The sequence below is a fragment of the Pelobates fuscus genome, chromosome 12 (assembly GCF_036172605.1).
Source record: "Pelobates fuscus isolate aPelFus1 chromosome 12, aPelFus1.pri, whole genome shotgun sequence".
Taxonomy (NCBI): Eukaryota; Metazoa; Chordata; class Amphibia; order Anura; family Pelobatidae; genus Pelobates; species Pelobates fuscus.
In genome coordinates, this window is record NC_086328.1 from 139,512,430 (window position 1) to 139,536,498 (window position 24,069).

A 24,069-nucleotide genomic window follows, 5' to 3' on the forward strand; every position below is an offset into this window, starting at 1 on the left:
ACGCCAGTCTCTTTTCAGCTCTGTAACTATGTAACACTGAAGAAATGACACTCTGCTACAATGTAAAGTAGTATGTGTACAGCCTGTATAACAGGGTAAATTTGCTGTCCCCTCAAAATAACTCAACACACAGCCATTAAAGGATCACTATAGGTTCAGGAACACAAACATACATTCCTGTCCCTATAGGGTTAAAACCACCATCTAGCTTTCCCGCCCCCCCCCCTGCCCCCCTCCCCCCCTTGGGCCCCTTATGCCTCCCTAAATCTAGTAAAAATCTTATTGTATTCAAGCCATAAGCTGTAGATCTGCATGCTGTTGGCCTAAAAAAAAAAAACAAGCTGTTTGCTGACATCATCAGAAGTGGTGGCCTGATCCAATCACAATGCTTCCCCATAGGATTGGCTGAGACTGACAAGGAGGCAGATCAGGGGCAGAGCCAGCATGATTCAAACACAGCCCTGGCCAATCAGCATCTCCTCATAGAGATGAATTGAATCAATGAATCTCTATGAGGAAAGTTCAGTGTCTGCATGCAGAGGGAGGAGATACTGAATGTTTGGATGCATTTTAGGCAGCCATGACCCAGGAAGGATCTCTAACAGCTATCTGAGGAGTGGCCAGGGAAGTTATCCCTAGGGCTGTAATGTAAACACTGCATTTTCTCTGAAAAGACAGTGTTTACAGCAAGAAGCCTGAAGGTAATGATTCTACTCACCAGAACAAATGCAATAAGCTGTAGCTGTCCTGGTGACTATAGTGTCCCTTTAATGTCTAAACCGATTGCAACAAAAGTGAGTACACCCCTAAGTGGAAATGTCCAAATCGGGCCCAATTAGCCATTTTCTCCCCCTGGTGTCATGTGACTCGTTTGTGTTACAGGGTCTCAAGTGTGAATGGGGAGAAGGTGTGTTAAAGTTGGTGTTATCACTCTCACACTCTCTCATACTGGTCACTGGAAGTTCAACATGGCACCTCATGGCAAAGAACTCTGAGGATCCCAAAAAATAATTGTTGCTCTACATAAAGATGTCCTATGCTATAAGAAGATTGCTAAGACCCTGAAACTGAGCTGCAGCACGGTGGGCAAGACTATATAGCGGTTTCACAGGACAGGTTCTACTCAGAACAGGCCTCACCTTGTTCGACTAAAGACATTGAGTGCACTTGCTCAGCGTCATATCCAGAGGTTGTCTTTGGGAAATAGATGTATGAGTGCTACCAGCATTGCTGCAGAGGTTAAAGGGGTCATCCTGTCAGTGCTCAGACCATACGTCGCACACTGCATCAAATTGGTCTGTGTGGCTGTCGTCCCAGAAGGAAGCCTCTTCTAAAGATGATGACCAAGAAAGCCTGCAGACAGTTTGCTGAAGACAAGCAGACTAAGGACATGGATTACTGGAACCATGTGCTGTGGTCCGATGAGACCATTATAAACTTATTTGGTTCAGATGGCGTCGAGCGTGAGTAGTGGCACCCTGGTGAGGAGTACAAAGATAAGTGTGTCTTGCCTACAATCAAGCATGGTGGTGGGAGTGTCATGGTCTGGGCCTGCATGAGTGCTGCCGGCATTGGGTAGCTACAGTTTATTGAGGGAACCATGAATGCCAACATGTTCTGTGACATACTGAAGCAGAGCATGATCCCCTCCCTTTGGAGACTGGGCCACAGGGTAGTATTCAAACATGATAACGACCCCAAACACACCTCCAAGATGACCACTGCCTTGCTAAAGAAGCTGAAGGTAAAGGTGATGGACTGGCCAGGCATGTCTGCAGACCTAAACCCTATTGAGCATCTGTGGGGCATCCTCAAATGGAAGCGCAAGGTCTCTAACATCCACCAGCTCCGTGATGTCGTCATGGAGGAGTGGAAGAGGACTCCAGTGGCAACCTGTGAAGCTCTGTGAACTCCATACCCATGAGGGTTAAGGCAGTGCTGGAAAATAAAGGTGGCCACACAAAATTTTGACACTTGGGGTCCAATTTGGACATTTCCACTTAGGGGTGTACTCACGTTTGTGGCCAACGGTTTAGACATTCATGATCTAAATGTACTGTATTGACAGGTAAATTTATGTGTTTCCACCTTTGTACAGCACTCCTTGTCTGATGAACCAGAGGTTCGGCCTTTCACCCCAGATGAAGCAGCGGTTCAGCCATACCAGGACCAGAACTACCAGCCAGTTTATTTTGTGTCAGAAAGTTTTGCAGATGCCAGAGAGAAGCTAAGGTAGGGGGAAAGTGATGGAAACTGCAATTAATGATAGTAGAAAACATAAGTATGACATGGTATTGGATGTTGGTTAAAATGGGACTTTTCAAAGTCAATCCTTTAGAGAAATATCATTGATAATCCGGACATTATGTGCATAGCTTGGGCTTGTTGTGGTATTCACTGCGGGTAATTTAGTGTCCATTTCTTCGGGTTTGGTGAGTATATCTTAAAAAAGGGAATAGGGTCGCACTCAGTCACATCAATTAAACACAGGGTGCTACTGAGCATGGGTCAGCAAAAAAAGCCCCAAGAAATATATACAAATGGAAAGAATCCCAGGCACTCACTGTGATTGTTCTTCAAGCAGATTTATTGCAACGTTTCGACCTCAATGAGGTCTTTTTCAATGAGTATATCTTAGCTTGTTCCATGGACTAATAAAAGTAATTTCTTTTTGTGACAGGAGTTATGCTTCCCGCATTAAACGTCCATTTGCTGTACGTTATGATCCATACACTGTGAGCATCGAGATTCTGGACTCTCCTGGACGGATTCAAAACTCTGTGGAAGATCTGAGAGATGAGTTACAGACTCTCAGCAATGCACTTGCTATACTTTCCTAACATACCTCATAAGTCTTCCAGCATCAACGCCTTACACATTCTATCTATGGCACCACCATCTAATGAATTCCTATCTATGGCACCACCATCTAATGAATTCCTATCTATGGCACCACCATCTAATGAATTCCTATCTATGGCACCACCATCTAATGAATTCCTATCTATGGCACCACCATCTAATGAATTCCTATCTATGGCACCACCACCACCACCACTTGTTGCATATTTTCTGTTAACACTATGACTGAGCACACCGCTTTCTAACACCTCCAGGATTCTCATTAATTTACTATGATTATCAACGGAGAACTGTCCCTTCCGTGGAGTGTGTACCACTGAACAAAATGTATATTTATGAAATTGTATTATATTAAATATTTAGCACATTGCTTCATAATCCAGTTCAGACAAGGCAAAGCCAGGACAAACATTGCAAATGGAATAGAAACATGGTTTAATTTCTCCTTTTCTCTATGTTGACAGTCAACAGTGAAGGACAGAGCTTATAACTATGATTGACAGGGAGCTAAGATGGAGATGCCCAGGACATAGAGGTGTGGATTTAATTTTATTTTTCACACATAAATATTTATTAAACATATGGATAAGTAGAGATAATATTAAAGTTCATGGGAAGTGATAGTTCCCGCTTAACATGCTGTATAAACACAAATACACTGTATCATCCCAGCACCGTTTAAACAACGTGATTGAAACACACATTGCCTCTTCTAGACATACAATTGTCTTTATTTTATATCTGCACAAAATTCACAAACACCGGTCTTTGTCCACAAACAGTTAAACATGTATTGTCCACCCCTCACAAGATGCCTAGCATCCCATCCTCGCTTTTCCATTCATGAACTCCAAATCTTCTGTGGATGTATGTCTAAATCTGAAAAAGTAATGTAGTTTTAAGCATAAACTGTCTTTTGCAAAGATGGTCTAATAAAAAAAACCAAAAAAAAACTGAGCCAACAACAATGTCTGGAATTGTATAGGAATATTCTTTAAATAATAAAATATGACCTTGTTTTGTTTCTATAGGACCCTGCTAGTCTCCGTGTCACCACCTCCTAGATACAACAATACATTGAACATCATCTCCTACCAAATCAAACCATGTTATCAGAATCATCTCCTATGTGTCTCACACATGCCATGAGCATCTTCTCCTTCCAGACCAAACCATGCCATTGTCACCTCTTACTAGACCTAGCCATGCCATCTTCATAATTTCCTACCAGACCCGGCCATGTCATTGGCATCATCTCCTACCAGACCCAGCCATGTCATCAGCATCAACCAAATGAAAGCTACATACTGTGAAGCTATATTTGCACCAGTGAAACAGATAACATCATAATCCAGTTTCTGAAATGATTGTTGTATCTGACCGTCATTTACTGAAAAATATGAATTATTAATGATTATGCTTGAAGGGAGGTGCACCATTTCTACTTAAAGGGCATCGAGTGCCGGTTGTGGCGTAGTGCCATACTTTTTCTGTAATGGCAACATTTTCTGTAAAGATTGGTGCAACTGATGACAAATGTAGACACGTGTGTTGTCCATTTTAAATATACACTTTGAGATGAAAGCCTCCGCCTGTCCCTACAGAAGTGAAAGGGTTTATTTTTATAGCCATCATTTTATGACTCAATGTGCCATTTTGTTAATCTAGTATTTATACTTATAGGAAATGGGAAAATACGTATTTTATAAAAGGTCTTTAAGGTAAACGAATTACCCACAAATATGTGATGGACACACTTCAGTTAAGGGAAATAATCACTGCAAATGTTAATCTTTTTCCATGTAATGCTCTATATTCTTTTAAATTTATATTAGTGAGTTACCAATCGATATGGCAGTCCAGTCGTGGGCACACATTACATCGGAGTAGAAACATTGTCTCTCTTGCTGTTCCTCCTCCTGCTAAGCTCTCTAAATGTTAACTGACACTTTTATTATGAGGTTATTCACTCATTTCCAAGACAGAGTTAAATGCACTCCTATGGGTTTTCACATTTAATGTTATTTTTTCTCATATCAGAAACACATATTTGTTAATATTAGAATATACCTAAACATTATGGGAAGTGTGTGTTCCCCTGTAAGTAATAAAAGGCAATCTATAAAATTAAAAGCAAATAACTGCAATATTATCTGATATTCGGACCCTTTCTGTGCTGTCGTTCTCACCCGTGACCTTTACAAATCCCAAGAAGGCTCCACACCACCACAATGCCCTGTGCTATATATATCGAGATTCTGGGTAATAAACTGGGACATAAACCTATAATACTGCATAGAAACCAATGTAGCTTTATATATTCATATTCAAAATAAATTAAGATTAAAATGTTTGGGAAAAAACTATAGACACACGTGGCATTATGCTAACAGAACCCAAACACACAGAAACCTATTTTGTCTAGAAAAGCATCCTCCAGATGGTGTATTTTTCCGGATCAATTTCTATAATCGGAGCCAGACAGTTTAACAGCTTTCATATTAGGATTGCTTTTTATTTACGATTCCCATTTGAACACGCTATTGGTGCTACATTGTGATTTAGAAAATAGCCACTAGAGGGAGTATTAGCTCTACATTTGGAGATGTACAGTATCTTCAGTGTCAGAACTAAAACTCATTTTGACACATTTTTGTTAAAAAATAAAAGTTATGCTTGATTTCTGTAACCATACGTACAGGGAAAGCCCCTAATGGCTAACGGCGTACCATTTTATGCCATAATATATTGTCACAGTGGAATTACATGGAATCATTTCAAGTTAGCTATGTTGAATATTTAGAAATGCTATAGAGCACCTGCTTATAACAACCCGTGTATACTAGCCATTCCCTGTCTCCTCCACATTGCAACCAGGGCCGGGGGAAGGGTTTTTGCTGCCCTATTCACTCTGCAGTAGTCCTGTAGGTTTAACCACACAAGATAAATCATGGCTTTACCTTGAAGGGTTAAACATGTCTCTAGTAGCTGTCACACCAGAGGCACCTCCGCTGTGGAAGTGCATGGAGCTTTCCATTTATGCGCATCAGATCCTCAGTGCTCCTGTATGAGAAACGTTGGATTGGACCAGTGTGGTCCCATCAGTGACATTAAGTGAGGTAAGTAGGCAATCCGTGCAGAGGGAGTCTTGGTGCTTGCTTGAAAAACATAAATAAAAGTAAATCCCCCCTTCATTTTTTTTTTTTTAAATAATTTTAGGGTATGCACTATAGTTTTTTGGAATACATATTTATATATTTCTAACAATATAGTGTTCTTTTAAAAGTATTGATTATTTAAAAATGTAATCACTGATACATTCATACACACTCTCACGCACACACTCATTCACTCACTCACTCACTCACACTCAGTGGTCCACACAATCACAATTAGTGACCAATGCACACACACATTCACTGACTCATGCAGACATAAAATGACTTGTGTAGACTGACACACACACTGACCCAAAAAGACACACACACACTGACCCAAAAAGACACAGACACACACACATACACACTGACCCCAGCAGACACAGACACACATTGTCCCTTCCGCGTGCTCACACACACGGGCGGGGGGCGGTTCTCTGTGGTCTTTGCGTGCGGAGGTTCATGCCACTGGATGCTAGTCTGCAACTATGTAAGTGCTCCCTAGCGCCCAGTGCCATGACCTGCGGCATGCAATACAGAATTAGTCCCTCATAGAGGGTGCCAGAATAGCGGCCGCCTAGTTGGCTTATAGGACGCGCCGACCCTGATTGCAACCCATCTTTGGCCCGATTTAGAATAGGATAGTGTGTGTGTGTATTAGTATTTGTGGTCGCTTTTCCTTTTGTATATAACAACTTCAATCATTACAATATATAAAGTACAATACGCCTTTATTAAGTAGAATAAAAATCACAACATCAGACAAAAAACAAAAATAGACAATGTAACAGAAATAGAGGCAAACTGTAATACAATAGTACTATACCAAAAAAAAAAAATCTTACAAGCCCCAAGGCAGAAACACAAGTCACCAACTCCCCCAACGTTTCGGCACCAACTGGTTGCCTTTTTCTTTTGTAACACATTAATATCAATCATTTGCTTTAGTAATAGAATTATCCCAACAAAATGGCTGTTCTGGCACTGACCAATAAGAGGGGTGTTGTTTGACGGGTCGTGAGCCAATTCCACAAACCCAGCTAGTGTTCTAGTTGGCTGTGACACGGCACAATTAAAAACCAACCTTTCACTCCAATGATGATAAACTTAAAAAATACTAGAAAGATCTCTGGAAAACAAAGCCAATGTTAACTATAAAACAAATTGTGTTTTAAACCCTTTGTTTGCCGTTCATCCCTGACAGCTGGTTACAATCTCCATCCAGCCCAAAGACTAAATAATCTTCAAAAAGTTTTCTTCTTAGAGTTCCATGTTGAAGCACTGAATTGGGGTGAAGGAAGGGTCACTAATTAGATGTGGCTCCCAAGTAACCTTTGAGGGAATCAGTAACTTTCCAGAGGCTTAGTAAAAGGGAATCTATCGCTAATCTGTCCTTCTCAGCTCACTCGATTTTAGAAGTTGGGGAAGTCATTCCCACCCCCAGGCAACGAGGAGGGTGAGCTTTCTAGGAAAAACTAAGTCCTTAATACCATTTTCATTTTTCAACGTTCTTGCTCAAAACTCTCTAAAAGAGAGATGGTCTTATTACGATGCCTTTGGGGATTAGAAGAATTTGATTTATGGCTACAGAGAATTTAAGACATTGGTGCGGTGCTGGAGCATTTGCTATTGACAAGTAAAAAAGACGTCCGATTCTAGATCATGCAGAACATGAGCAAAGGTCGCATATTGCTGAACAAATTAGAAATAGAAAAAAACAGAAGCTTGATTTTATGCTGCTTCTGGATAGTAACCAGATCTGCCTTAATAGAGCTATAAATTGTTTCAAGAGATGGATCGTTTAAGGTTATTGCAAAAATATTCTCGGTTTTATTTGCCCAACAGCAGAAAGGAGGCCCATAAGCGAACGAGATCCACATGGAGCCTTTTTTGTGTCTCTCCTATGTCTTTGCAAGAAGTTGATGAAAATTTCTTCATTAAATGGTTGATCTAACCCCTTTTGGACAGTTGATGTACCAGAGTAACATACCTTCCAACATTTCAGGTGGATAGTTTTAATGTGTGAGTGGAGGTTTGATCGGCGGTGTGAGTGAAGATTTAGGTGAGTAACAAGTAAAAAAAAGTCACAATTAAAATGTAATTCAGAACAAAAAACAACGCCTCTTATTTACACTGATTTCTAAACATATTTATTGTAGTTTAAACAAAAATAGCTGTGAAGTGTTGGTAAACACTCAGACCCAACAATATGGAGGTCTTCGAAAAAAGTTACATTAGGAAAGAAAGGAGCGACAGAAGGATTACGGCCCAGATGGATACTGTTCTTCCTGCACAGGGACACTTGGGAACACTGTTACTCTGCCTGTACACAATCAAGGTGAACGCATGGTCTCCAGTCTGTACAATAGTGACAAGATACGTTCCAGTGGTCTTGAGTTCAGCGTGACTGGAGATGGGTTTACTCTCTGTTGGCCTACATCTGGGAATACCAGAGAACAAATCCACACAATGTACACCATGAGAGCATCATTTAATGTGCTTAAACTGCAATGAGGACATTCAGCCAATGAACACGTGCTTCCTTGCGTGGGATTGGCCAGTGCATTGTGCAGTAAGCTTAGTTATGGGGCTGTTGGTTGTTTGTGGTCCGGTTGGGGAGATATGTGTATCTTCCTAGTTGGAGCACATTCCAGTTCTGAGGTGGACCATCAAGATATGTAAAAAAAAAACACATTGCTCACCTGCGCTGCAGCGCTGGCAGCAAATTATATAACTTCTGCCCAGCTCGAGAAGGAAGCTGTGTAGGAGGATAATAAAATCCCAGCAGTGCCTTCAGGTCCACTGGGCTCCAGGGAAACTAATCTCCTCCAACACACAGGTAGGCCAAGAAGGTGTTTGTGATGGTCAGCCCGAGTGAGCAGGGGTATCTACCACCAGAGATGCCCTTTTCCCCTAGTCTGAGTAGCGGTGCAATGTTCTCCAGTTGATTTCCCATCAGACCATGAATTCGATATAGCTGTAGATATAGCTGTAGAGCTCTTATAAGAGCTAGTGGTTATAGCAGTATAGCGGTTCCCTACAATCACGAGACGAGGCTGTATGTTAAGGGTTAAGTGAACTGGTTTAATGGTAGACACACTGGCCTTTTATGCAAGTCCCCATGCAAGGGTGACACCCACATGGACCTTTTTGGGGACTGTGAAACAAACTTACAAACCAATAATAACAGAGTTACAATATAATGCACTCCCACACATGGCATATAATCCTTCCCCTCTGCCTGGGAGATAATTGAGTCAAATACTGAATTTAGACATTCTAAAAATACCCTAAAATCACACATGAACCCCATAAAAAGTATATCCCCTGATCGGATCGGGGGTTCGGGATTCAAATGGAAGTCTTATTTCTGACCGACCGCACACGCGACTCCTGCCCAGAATAGTTCCATAAAATCAGGCTGTGCGGCCGGTCTCTTTCGTGGACTTCAAAATGTAATGAAAATGTCTCAAATAGCTGTTCGTGAGGAAGCTTGTTCAGGAGCTGGTTTTCAATGAACGCCGCCTCTTTTGGATGAATTGGAACGAAACTAAGTGATCCTGGAAAACGAAGTGATCCTGGAAGTCTCAGCGGTGTTCGGGTGGTTGAGTGTCTGAAAATAGTTCCATACACTCGATGACCAAACACCACTGGACGCGTTCAACCAAACAAGATAGCCTCCTCCACGTGTTCGTGCATAAGAATCGACATCCACCCAGTGAACCACCTAGAACATTCCGAGTTGTAGTTAGAGCAAGTGTCAATAAGGTCATTTGGGTCAATTGGCGGCACACGACTGCTTTGGGTGGTCCAAGGGTTCGGTACAACATTCTGCATATGAACCACCTGGGGCAAAATCTGTTCGGTTGGGTTCGTATACTGATTTAGGCGAAACAAATAAAAATAATGTCCAGTAACAGGGCATCTGTTACAGTGTTTAAACCAGAAATTGATATATTCATGTGTGGACCAGAGTTTGTGTGTGTATGGGTGTGTTTATGTGTTAGTGCATATCTGTGTATGTGTGTAGCTATGTGTGGTAGTGTGTGCATGTGTATGTATGTGTGCAATAGTGCAACAGGCTCCAACAGTTCTGGTAAAAGCCCTGCCAGTGACACTAGCTGCATTACTGGCATTTCCCCTGTAGGGGGTCCACCGTCATCCTGGTTCTATTCCTAACAGTGCTGCAAATGACGATGATATCACATTTATTCAGATATATTCACTAAGAGGATATTTGTTGGGAATTCAAAGGGAATTCCAAATATAAGGCCAAGTAACCGAACCCCTTTCCAAATCACTGTTGCTTCCAGTTCAGCTAATTCAGTCTTGAATTTGAAATCCTCATTGAATTTACGTAAAATTCCCTGCAGTTCCCACCTTAGTAAATAACCCTGATTAGAAAACACATTAAAAAGAATGAGCTCTATCCCATCATTATATTAAAGACAGAAAACTGTCATTGTAATTATAACAATGTACAATTCAACCTTAAAGGGACACTATAGTCACCAGAACAGCTACAGCTTATTGAATTTGTTCTGGTGAGTAGAATCATTACCTTCAGGCTTTTTGCTGTAAACACTGTCTTTTCAGAGAAAATGCAGTGTTTACATTACAGCCTAGTGATAGTTTCACTGGCCACTCCTCAGATGGCTGTTAGAGATCCTTCCTGGGTCATGGCTGCCTAAAATGCATCCAAACATTCAGTATCTCCTCCCTCTGCATGCAGACACTGAACTTTCCTCATAGAGATTCATTGATTCAATTTATCTCTATGAGGAGATGCTGATTGGCCAGGGCTGTGTTTGAATTTTGCTGGCTCTGCCCTTGACCTGCCTCTTTGTCAGTCTCAGCCAATCCTATGGGGAAGCACTGTGATTGAATCAGGCTACGACTTCTGATGAAGTCAGCAGACTGCTTGTTTTTCTGAGGCAAACAGCATACAAATCTACAGCTTTAGGCTTGAATACAGTAAGATTTTGCTATATTTATGGAGGCATGAGGGGCCCAGGGGGGCTTGATGGTGGTATTAACACTATAGGGTCAGGAATACATGTTTGTGTTCCTGACCCTATAGTGATCCTTTAATATTTATAACGTGGTTACAGTATTTAAAAAATATAATATATAGAAAATATATGCTGTTACAAACATTCTGCAAAACCAAATTGCAATCAAACCTTATTTGAAATATAGACTAAATCTACACATTCTAACTAATTCCCAGATGGCAACGAGAGAAGTATTCAACAGTGAGGATATTTCTATTAAGGACAGCATTAAAACCCCACAAGTTTGACATTTCAGCTCTAGCAAGCTTTAATTAGGTACAGGTCGGGGGTTCAGTTTAGGGTTAGGCTTACGGATTTGAATGCAGATGATTCATGACTCTTGGGGTCTTAGTGAAAGTTAGAATAACGTTTAGTGTTAAAGGTAGTATTACATTTGGGATCATGATTAAAATGAGATTTGTTAACCCTTACATTTCCCAACTCTTGGTACTCACCATGTTTACCTTGCAGGCCCTCACTGGGCGGGTGGCGCTCTATATTCTGGTTCTAAAGAGTTCAGGTAACTAGTGTTTACTTCTTCCCAACTTCACTGCAGCACCTGTAGGTACCACACAGACACCTGAGATTAGCTGAAGTCACGCGAGTTGCTTTCTATTAATATTGGTCTGTAAGAGTTTAACGGTAAGCTCCATATAACTATAGCTATTTACTAACATGCTCTACAGGTGGCCCTGGTTGAAGTCCCCAAACTGAAAGCTGAGCCAAACCTATATCCCATAATAACTAACACTGTACAAGTGTTTAGGATTTAACGTTCTGGTAGGTTCAGTTCCAGACGTCAAGGCAAATATTAGTTTTCCATTTCTCATTAATCCGGTTCATTTAAGAAAAAGAGAATCCTGCAACATTGCAGTTTGGAGAATCTGTTCACCTGACAACATAAACGTTTACTTAAAGCGTCATTAACTTTGTTTAGAGTCTAAAAAGAAAAATCCGAGCTGCTCTATCCCTAAGGTGGTTAATCAGTCTACCTCCAGAGAGCGGATCTGTTAGAAATCCCACCTACCTTCTCACAATAGGAAATCTTTATAATGTGTTAGGATAGGATTTACGATTTTGCAACAGGAAATCACCTTTTATTTTCAGAGTGATGTGTGCTGCCTTTCCTTCACGGGAAAAAAACTACTTATCCTCAAGCAAACCCAATGAGTGAGAGCGCGTGGAGCTCACGGCTTACTTGCTTTATACGTGGTCATCTTTCTTGTGGTCTCAGGACGTCCTTGAAATGTTTGGCGGTTTGTGTGCTGCTGGTTTCAAAGGGTTTCAACCAGTTTTCAAAAAAATTCTGCAAATTTTCTGCATGAGGGAAGAAATAGTTAAAAATGAAAATGTAATATAGATGCAGGTATTGGATGCGAAATACATGGGAATATAGCACAGTACCCAGTAGCCAGTCAGCAATATAAACCAGTCTAATGTTACAAATTGTGCTATCGCGAAACAGAGAGTTCTAAAGAATGACAATAGACAATAGAACAACAAATTTAAAGTAAATACAGGTGCGTTGGAAAAACATCTGAAAAGGTTCTCTTTCAATTTTTGCTTGAAAATGTTCTATACCGTTTTCAAGTTTTGAACAATTCCTAATTTAGGTAATAACACCAACAACCAGTCAGGTTCAAAAAAGACGCACGTCCATCAATTTCAATGCTTCCCACATCTCCATGTCTGCGCTTGGTCCAAAAGTCAGGATAAGATACTACTGGGTGTAAATTCCAAATGTCCTGCCTAAAATATCCCTTCTCTGTTGTAAAGTGACAATCAGATATTCCTTTTGATCCAGCTTTTAATAACAACCATATCAATTACTACAGCGCTGAATATCCTGCTTTGCTTACAATCACATACCGGACCCTATAAAGCCATCTGCTTCATTTAAATAGCCAGCCTAGACAGATAAGCAGCTGTAGACCCACATCACTATGATAGTCTCAGATTGTTTGTACTGTACTTTTATAATATATAGTTGTTGGGAGTGTCACGGTGCCGCGGGTTTCTTGGATACGTTAAGTCCGGACATTCTAAGGTCCGGTAATACGTTATCCTTAGTCCTAGGTGTGATACTATTTCTGCGTGCTGGATCAATAGTAATCCTGTCAGGGAGTGCTTCTTCTGCCATTCATTCATTCAAAGGGCAAACTCAAGGCCCCGTTAACACTGCAGATTAACAAAGTGGTTAAGGTACTACAGTCTTTAGGGGATCTCAGGTTTTCCAGCACTGTTGTTCCATTGATTATACGATTAGCACTGTCCATCCAAAGCCTATCAACCTTGGATAGCTGTGTTTGACAGACAGAGCTAGATTCACCTGTCCTCCCAGTCTTTCAATGTTATAAACACTACTCGGAGTCTATTTACACCTAACAGAGTCCGTTCTCCACAGAAATAATATACTTCACATAATGAAGAGGTGATGGAGGAAGCCAGGAGACCACCACTTGCCTGCTTCTCATGTTGAATAACCTGGGTTGAAGGGATCTTACACGCAAAGCAGGTTGACAACTGGGAGAGAACCCAGCAGTTATATTTTCTTCCAAACATAGAACTCAGTGTAAATATGTACATATACACGAATAACATACATTATGTTTGTGTAATGTACGCTGTGTGTGTGTATGTATCCCATTTACTCACACATGCATGTATCGTAAATGTTGCTGTCAAACAGCTGTGTATAACCTAATACACCAACCCAGGACAAACAGTGCAAATTATCATATTATCGGTTCTTACAGTGGTTGGCCTTAATGTATAAAGGCAAAAGACAGTGAGAGTAAACTTGAAGCCAAGGCTTACAGAAATGCACAAAACTAAAATAAAAAGGCAGAGTTTGAGGAAAACAAGTCAGGATAATCGATAAACGAAACACTGCCAAGTCAAAACCCAGCAGAACTATCAAGATACACTGTTGGGTAGGTAAGGCCTTGACAGGACACTGACTAGACTGTGGATCTTAAATAGCCCCAGAACAAATGCTATTGCAGATATCAAATTAGGACACCCAACTGGCCGTGTCTGATATTGTCAAAATGAATCCACAAAATGATGCAAGTCAGAAGCCACCAGACTGGAGAAGTCCATTAAGAAAAGATGCCAGAATGACAGCAGGGCGATGTGCCACGTTGGCACCTAAATGGAGTAGTGACACACGGTGCACGAATAAATATGTTTAATATCACACACATGACACATGCATTGCATTCACTTAATCCATGTCAACATACTTCATAATACATATACACATGAATAGAGGGAGCGATGGCATATCTCCAGGAGATTATTTTATACAGGGCTCCAGAATCCAATTACTTTGTACAAACCTTCAATACCCATTTACTTCCTACTTTGATTGCCATCTATGATACATTTATTGCCGAATGACGTTCCTCCTAACTAAATCATTGCTCTGGGAACTTAACCACATGCAAGAAAAATAAATTTATCTCCAAAGCATAAATGTGATTTTTATTTTATGTGTGGGGAGATGGCTTTATATATGTCTGCCAAGATCAGCTTATAAATGCATGTGCAGATTGTCTTATGAATGAACATAAAAGTAGTTTTGTAAATGTCTGCAATTTCTATTTAATGTACGTATGTCATTAGTACCAGAATACATTCATCACCCGGCCCCTGAAGCCAATAATCCACCACTACAGATAAGTCTTTAATCTTCCTACTGTAAAGAAAGCTTCCTCGGTAGCATATTGGCAAAATAATATTTTCTCCAAGTCTAAATTGTTTGCCATGGTTCCTCAGAACTTAAATACGATTCAAACAAACAGTAAGTCAGACGTTATTGGTAGCAGATAATCATTAAAAAAAGGGCAGATTTCAATAGAAATAGTCCTGTTACTTCCTTGTTCGGTTAGCTCAGGGGAAATAAACTCAAGAGGCAGCTATTGCCCAGAGCACCTGCCGTGCAAAGACTTCTCATTGAGCTGCTTTGGGAAGTCTGTGATTGGAGAGACACAGAAAGTGTGGGCGGGGTTAGAAGGGGAGGGCTTGCAAAGGCTGTAGACAAGAGATATGCAGATTTTACAAGCTAGTTTTAGATATGCCAAAAAAGTATAAATGCATAATTACATGAATGCATGTTTTCATTGAGGGTGTATCCATTAAATAGTGATTTTTCTTTTATTTTGGGCAGTGGAGTGTCACTTGAAGAATGTTTTTAGTAGGCATCAATTGGCATTTCTTCTGATCTACCATACTGGAGGCAGCTAGATCCTTGCCCATGCAAGTCAGGGACGTGCTATGATGAAAAGATGCTCAAGGTCACTAGTCCATAGACTGGTCCTCATATTTAATGACAATATCATGCGTCAAGAATGAGTATGGGACTGCACATGTACTGTCCGTGTCTAGACGTAGCTGGAATATCCAGATTTCTTCCTGATAGGCTTGTACTGCCGCTCTGTACTCTGCTTCAATGATGAAGCGCAACAGGTCTTGTTTTTGAATTGACCAACTGTTTGTAACTTTGCACAGGATTATTATTTTTATTATTATTTAATATTTTTACAGTACAATAGAGAGAATGCAGATAAATAAGGAAAATGTTTATTAGGCTGCACTAACAAAATGATCTAAAATAGACATTATCCAACTTCAGTGGAGCAAATTTAAAATATCCAACAATAATAATGGGATGCCACTTAAAAGCTTTTGAGAATTTATATATTTGGGAATAACCTCACAAGTAACACTGCATTTCTATATACAGTTGGTAATCAACATTATTTAATCCCCACCTACCTCCCCACAACATGGAAGGTCCTGCCAGGCATCATAGTCTCCAAGATCGATGCGCATCTGTGTCAGTTCATGAGCAATGCTCAGAAGATGACTGGAAACAACACCAGAGGAACACCAACTACTGATAGATCAAGCAGTCACAAGGGATTGTAAGACCAGACAGACCAATCTGTGCACGGCCTGGATTGACTACAAGAAAGCCTATGACACAATGCCACACACATGAATACTGGAATGATTGGCTCTATACAAGGTCAACAAGACAGTAAGAGCCTTCATCAAGAGCTCGATGGGCAAGTGGAAAACAACTCTAGGACCCAATTCCAGGACAATAACACAAGTGGACATCAAATGTGGCATATACCAAGGTGATGCGCTATCCCCAATGCTGTTCTGCATTATTAAGTTCCCCTATTTACCATTATAATGTCTTAAAGCATAGAACTTAGCAGGGCTAACCATACAGATATCTTAGCCATAATATTATATGGTTAGTAAGAGTTCCTCTATTTAAAATATATAAATAATTGAGAATTCAATATAAAATAAGGATTGTCCTGGAAGCAATAACGTTTTGTCTTTTTAGATTTTTTTATTAACTAAAAATATAAATATAGACATATAAAATGCATTACAATAATTTATAGCAGAGTTTATAAGATTAAAGTATATACTTGCAGTTTCATTAAAATCGAATCACATACCCTCCTGAATTTCTCAACCTCTCTCAGTCATTATAAGACGGAGCAGCGTTTCTGTCTCTCTCCCTGTGTGCTAACATTAAAATGGTACATGTTTATACCTTAGAAAAATCATGGGTGTCCAACCTTTTGGCTTCCCGGGGCCATTTTATTATATATAAAATATGTAAGAGATAGTTAATGTATACAAAAAATAAAACGCAATTTATTTTTTAATATTTTTTATTATAAAATTTTTAAAAAAGGGCAACATAAAACTATTGGGATATATTTTTTTATATATCAATCTCTTTATTGCGGCAATAATATTGACGTAACATGTAATGTATGGATCAAAAACACAATGTACACAATGTATATTACTACAATTGAAAGATGATAGTAATATCTCTCTTTTAAAAAAAAATAATAACAGGCTAAGTAAACAGGCTAGACTGGCATGTCAGTCCCTGGGGAGATAGCGCAGCTAAGCGGACAAGGGCACATGTAGGAGTGTGGGGATAGATGCATGGGATTGGTTGGGAAAGAGTGTGTGGGTGGGATTATGTTCTGTGTAAGTTAGTGTGGGGGAGGTCTTACCTCAGTGCTACTTGGGACTTGGGCCAGCAAACAGCTTCCCTACCACCCACCCCAGTGGTATATTTAGTCCCAGCTAGCCGGGGGTATGTCCTTGCCAAATAAGTTTGAGGTGGTTAGGTTAATTATATGGAATGAAATGAACAGGTTTTCAGGTCTCAACCTCTCCTGCTCTAAAGGGTTAACCTTAGGTTACCTGGGATGTCGTGCCCATCGAGCGTGGATAAGGTCGGCTTGTGGTTAGCATTGGAAGGAAGTGATTTTATGCCGTGGGGGAAGGTGAGAGGAAGTAGACATAGGAGCATGGTCAGTTTATTGGCAAGGATGGTTGGGTTCACTGTATGACACTGTGTGTTAAGTTATATACAGTATATATATATATCTTGAGTTATGGTTATTTATGTTTAACGTTTTGTTTACAGAAAGAAGAGAATATTAAATAAATTATGGATGTGTTATACAGTATTTATCATATGTTATAATAAATGCTGTGGCCTGTTTCATCCATACTATGTTGTCTGTCATTATTTGGGAGGGGTGATTTGGGTTGGTTTATGTATTATGCTGCATCGCGATTCCCCACTACGTACATACATGGAACAGAGAACAGATACTATATTCGTAGATGAGGAAGATTAGCTAGTCATGGAGATTGTAAGACAAGCTTACAAAACAGGGTTATAGTATTGAAAACCATAGAGCATATACCTGGCTTTTACAATGTAATGGCAGATTCTCTCTATCGTTCGCAGTGGTTGGAATTTTGGGCGGTCACCCTGCGTGCGGATCTGAAGAGGACTCCATGCCAGGTGGAGATGTGGTCGCTTGGTCTGGGAGATTCATGGAATTGGTCTGTGGATCAGTCTCCAGAGCCATGTGGACTCTATACACTAAGGTGTGGTGTGAATGTGACACATGGGAGCATGAACAGGGTGGTTTTGGTACCCCGGCTGCCCATCTGGCAGGGCTTTTGAGGCGTCGGATGTGAGAAGGCCAGTCTCCGCTGTGCTCTTGACAAGATTGTGTGGAGTGCTTCCTCGGGTCTGTTACTCTGTTTTTGAGGCCAGTCTATTTGTGTTAGCCTATTCCCTGGCATTCTTTGGGGCTCTATGGATTGGGGAATTGGTGAGCCCTAGTAGACACTGCAGTGGTGGGGTGTTGTTTGCCGATGTCCAGTGCGCTGCAGATCAAATTACATTTAAGATCCAACGCTCAAAGATGGATGTCCTCAGGAAGGGTAAATGCGTTTGCTTGAGTGCTCTCCCAGGTTTGGCGTCTCTTAGGTAGTACTTTAAGATGTGCCTGGTATCCATGGGCCCTCTTATTTGCTTCACATTCCCCGCTACGTCCATACATGTGTTTAGCCAGCGTATTAAAATGTATACAATTATTTTCCAGAACTTGAGCTTGCTATACTTTAAGTTTCATTTCAAGCGCTGTTATGGCTTGAAACATTGCAGTAATAAGTTGTTTTTCACCTTTGGTACATGAGGATGGGAGCTTTCTTTTTCATTTCCAATTTGTTTGGGTCTTTTGCTTGGGGCTGGAGGGCATGGGGATTGACAGCAAGGAATATTGTGGGCATTCCTTTCAGATTGGCACTGTCACGGAGGCTTCTAAGCTGGATATGCCGGCACAAGCGGTTCAGAGGATAGGGAGGTGGGCATCTGGGCGTTTTGTTTCATATGTCCGGCCTTCCCATCTCCTGAATTGATGTTTCTCTCCGCAGGTGCAACTGCCCCCAGGGTCTGGGAGATCGGGCACTCATTTGTATTCTGGGCCAGGAGATGTGCAGCTTCCATCCGGGAGGTGAGCTCTTGGGTTTTACGCCTCATGAAGCGGAGGTTAGTTGGTTTAGCCCGAGGTATGAAATGGGTTTGGCTCCTCCCGGAGCTGGTTTAACTCTCCCACCTTCTGGGTTCACCGAGCGCCCTAGTTATACAACTGGGGGGGTAATGATCTTGGAACAATGCCTATATGGGGGGTTGTCGGATGCTATAATGAGGGACTTGGCACGCATCTTAGTTCTGTTTCTTGACATGCGACTCATGTGTTCAGAGGTCATTTCCTGAAATTATTGGCAGCAGGCCCATAGTCAGAGAGCCATGGGACGCTGCAGTATTAAATTAAATAGGAGGTGTGACGGACCGCTGGCACTCCGACCGAGTACCTCCGCCAATCGATGCTCCTAGCGCTTGCCGAGGACTCTGAGCACTCCAACCAACACTATCATTACTGCGGACCCCACTTCCAGCGATGCAGCTGCGCCGGGGTCTCGCCGTCTCTCACCCACCCTGTATCCACGACCAGGATCCAGCTCCCAGTGGGTGAACCTCTCCTAAATCCAGAGACCGTAGCAGGAACAAATCAAGCTCTTACAAGAGCTTACTCTGGGGAGTAAGTGATTATAGCAACCCCCAGAGTGTAGGTATCCCTTTCCCCCAAGCATGAGCCAAGGGTTCAAGAAAGGTGCAAGTAGGTCTGGTTTATTGAGGGCTACCTGCCTGGTATTTATGTAAGTGTCCACCAGGTGGACACTCCCCTAGGGGACCTGATGGAACAATGGGACACATATTGGATATTAGCCAATCACAGACAATACAAACAAAACACTCCCACCGTGACATCACAATCCCTCCTCTCTATCCTGGAGATGATTGGGAAGTAATCAAATTATCTCCCAGGACAGAGGCAAGGCTCCATTAACCACATGGTTACAAAAAGACATAAAATTACACAATGTTACAATTACTACATAAAACATATACATGCAACATATCCCCAGATAGCTTAGATCTGAGCGCACATTATTACCAAATGGCGCTCAGATCACCTACATACAGTTCAATCGCCATGGAGCAAAAGTCTTTTCCATAGTCTTTTGTTACACAAATAGGCTCCATTGCATAGATATCTGGGGTAGCACTACTCACATACTGAAAGTCCCGAACGTCCCAGCAGAAATACACAAATAAACCTTTCTGCAGGAGAAAATACAGCTATCAGCACAGGGGCCATAGTCGGAAGGCAGGAGGCTAGACAGTAGTCCCCTCCAGGCACAAGTGGCGAAGGGCACTTCGTCACAGGACGGTCTCTAAGTTTGTCTCTGGTGTAAAAGGGATCCCAGTTCACCACAGGATGTTCGAACGGGAGGCGGCTAATTTATTTCAAGGTGATGGCGTGTGCCTCACAGAGGTCGAGCTCAACCTTTTTAATCTTGCTATTCAGGAAGTGGTGGCCTTGAGTGGTTTGGCTGGGCTTGAATCCTTGCTAATAGGTGTTGGGGGTTATTACGTTGAGGGTCAGGATAGGGTCAGATAGGCTATGTTATTCTTTTTTGCATCACATTCCCTGCTATGTCCATACAAGGCCCTGGGGAGATAGCACAGCTATGAGTGTGAGGATGGATACTTGTGATTTGTTGTATGTGTGTATGGGAGTGGTTATGTGTTTGGGAGTGGTGTAGGGATCATCTTACCCCAGTGCCTCTTGTGAGACGGGCCAGCAAACAACCTCCCTCCCACCCACCCACCCTCTTTTCTGTTTGTTATTGTCTATGTCACAGCTAGGGGTGGGGGCATTTCCTTGCCAATAGGTGTTGGGGGGCTATTACATTGAGGATCAGGATATGGACAAGGTTGGGTCTCAACCTCCCCTGCTCTGTAGGGTAAACTTTTCAGTTACCAACTTGTAAGTGCTCAATGAGCTGAAAGCCGGCTGGTGGTAAGCATTAAAAGGAAAAGGGAATTTGGTTTGGACGAGGGGGGAGATGAGAGCCCAGTGGGCAAGTTGGTGCATAGGCACGTGGTCTCATTCATTAACAAGGATGTTTATGTGAAGTTTGTGAAGGGCCTAGGTGTTAATAATTATATGTTAAGTTATGGATTATTTATATATTTATCTCTGGTTGTAATTAAATGATAAAGTTAATAAAGGTTGCATGAGTCCTACAATCTTATGTTTAATAAATGCTGTGGCCTGTTTTATCCAAATTCGGTGTCTGCCGTTATTGAGGGATGTAACGGCCACCCCGTGAGTGGAGGGGTTTCTGTCGCCAGAGATGTCCTTCTCCCTAGTATAAGAGTGCTGAGGCATTCCAAGGTATAAATCCAAGCAGTACAGAAGCAGGTATAGCTTGTATAGCTGGTCCCTACAAACACGAGACGAGGCGCTGTGTTGAGAATAAAGTAGAACTGATTTTAATGGAGCCACAGCTGGCTTTTTATGCAGGTCCACATGCAAGGGGTTTCTGGTGACATATTCTAGGATCATTCCCCACTGGACCTGAGAGGGGACAGGAACATAAGCACACACATCATTACATTATCTCTCAGGTCCAGGACATGCATAACAACAATTACCCCAAAATATACAGTTAACAATGACGTACCCCTTCAAGTCCTATATCCCCGGTTAGCCTGGTTCTGAGCGCCCCACATATGTCGAAATCACTCAGATCTCACATACGTATTGGACACGCCAACGGAGTACCAAAATCCAATTACATAGATGAATAAACTGTTCGTGTGTATGTTCACCCAGTGTCTCTTGTTCAGGAGCTTGTTTTCACCAAATGCCGCTTTCCAAAGACGAATAGAGTCAAACGTAGGGATGAGGGTAAGTCTCAGTGGTGTTTGTGCTGTCGAGTGTCCGATAATAGTTCCATGCACTCGACGACCAAACCCCACTGAACGCGTTCGACAAAACAAGATTGCCGCCACCTCGTGTTCGGCCATACGAACGGCGGCCACCCAGCCAACCACTTAGAATGTTCAAGTGTTTGCAGTTTAGGAAGGTGTTAAGAGAAGAAAAAAAAAAAAAAAAAAAAAGGAAGGTGTTAAAGAGGTCAAGTGGGTCAACAAGCGGCACACAACAGTTCTGGGGGGTCTGGTTGCTCGGGAACCTAGTTCGGTATATGAACCAAATTAGGTAATCTTGTTCGGTTAGGTTCGTATACCGATCAGTTGATGGAAATGCAGTATTAATGGGACAGGGTGATCTGTGACAGGGGATATTTGGGGTAGGCTCTGTTATTCTTATTTGCTTCACATTCCCCGCTACGTCCATACATGTGTTTAGCCAGCGTATTAAAATGTATACAATTATTTTCCAGAACCTGAGCTTGCTATACTGTAACGGACCGTTTCAGCATAAAAGGGGAAAAATCCGTTTAGGCGATAATCCCCTTTTCCATAGACCAGCAGCTACTATAAGCACCAACTTCCCGAACTCCCAAACTGCATGAATTCACCAACTCTCGACCAGCAGACACACGAACCCTGGAAGCAGCCGAACAGGAAAAGCAATACGAACAGCTTACACTCCTGGCAGTCGGCATACAGTCCCCTTTCCCCCCAAGAAAGAGACACACTCCAGCTTCAGGGTTAAACAGCAACTCATTTACTCAGGGCTACCTGCCCAGTATTTATGCAGATCTCCCACCTGGTGGACACTCCCCTAGGGGACCAAATGGAAGACTGTAACAAAGGACAGACATAAACCAATTACAGACACACAGCAGTAAACATTCCCACAATGCATCCTGGTTTCCTCCCTTCTGCCCTGGAGATAATTGTAGAGGTAATCCAATTATCTCCCAGGACAAAGACAAGACTCCATTACACATGTGGGGATCTAAATACAGTATTATGCTTTAAAATATATAAAGTCACTTTTATTCCACCCAACACAGACATGTTACATATCCCCAGATAGCTCAGGTCTGGGTGCACATTGTTAGGTGAATGGCACCCAGACTACACGAATACAGTTTAATCGCCATGGAGCCAAAGTCTTTAATCACACAAATAGGCTCCATGGTATAGCTATCTGGGTTACTACAATTCCCATAGAAATACCGAATTCCAGTGTTCGGTTAACCTTGTACGATTAGGACCCAGGCGACAGACGGCTCAGCGGTGTTCGTGCAATTAAGTGTCCGTTTATAGTTCCATAGAATCCTCGCCGAACACCGCTGGTCCTTTGCATGATTAAAATGGCCGCTACCTCGTGGTCGGCAAACGAACAAAGGCCACCCAGCGTTCATCAATTAAGCTGCGGTTAACCGCAGCTTCTGGGCGGTTAATTGACGGCACACTCCATCTCCTAGGTGGTCCCTCATACGGTAGTTTGTTCGGTAGCTGGAATCTACCGAACACCCCGGCTGAAAGGCACGAATATGCCTTTCTGCAGGTATAATAAAGCTTTTTAAAGTCTGGTCCATAGTCCAAAGGAAGCAGGCGAGCAACCAGGCTTCTCCAGCTCATAGTGGCGAGGTTGGTTTCGCCACACTTCTCCCCTTTACCAATTAGACTAACAGGGTACCTGACCTCCTGCCGGTCAGTGCCCTGGTTAGTCCAGCAATCCACCCACAAAACACAACTATTAGTACAGCCCCCCCACAATAACTGGGTACTACACCTGAAAAAATTACAAACTTGTCCAGGTCCAGGTGTCTCACCATGACTGTGTGGGGAACAGTTAGGCTGCCTTGGTGGGTTGCTGAGGGGGCAGAGACCAGCGGTATTCTGTCCTGGTGCCAGCACTACCACGGAAGTAGTCTGGTTGGAGCCTGGTTGCTGGAGACTGACTGTCTCCCCTTTAGGTGCATAGCTCGGCTGCCGGAGGGGGAGACCGACTGTCTCCCCTTTGGATACATCGCTCTGTGGCTGGGGGACAGGACCGACCGTCCCTACCCCTTGGGCTGTAAGTACAGAGACTACGGTCCCATCTGCACAGTCGTGGGGCTTAACATCTCCCCTTGGTGGGTTAGGCTGCCGCTGGAGAGAGGGTGTAACAAGCTCCTCTCTCTGGATGGTAAACTGCCGCTGGGGAGAGGGGTTAGCAGGTTCCTCTCCCTGGCACTCTCTCTGCTGGTGGAAAGGGGAACCAGCTGTCTCCCCTTTCATTCTCTTGTCCGGCTGCTGGGGTGCGAGACTG

At 42.3% G+C, this 24,069-nt stretch overlaps 1 protein-coding gene across 2 annotated transcripts in view; it reads left to right on the top strand.

Moving 5' to 3' along the window:
- TH (tyrosine hydroxylase) overlaps positions 1 to 2,939 on the top strand; it is a 75,475-nt gene extending 72,536 nt beyond the window's left edge. For both annotated transcript variants that reach the window (XM_063438492.1, XM_063438493.1), the window contains 2 exons: positions 2,099 to 2,232; positions 2,681 to 2,939. In XM_063438492.1, the coding sequence (XP_063294562.1) occupies positions 2,099 to 2,232; positions 2,681 to 2,840 (294 nt within the window). In that variant the 3' untranslated portion in view covers positions 2,841 to 2,939. The remainder of the gene's footprint in view (positions 1 to 2,098; positions 2,233 to 2,680) is intronic.
- The last annotated feature ends 21,130 nt before the right edge of the window (positions 2,940 to 24,069 follow it).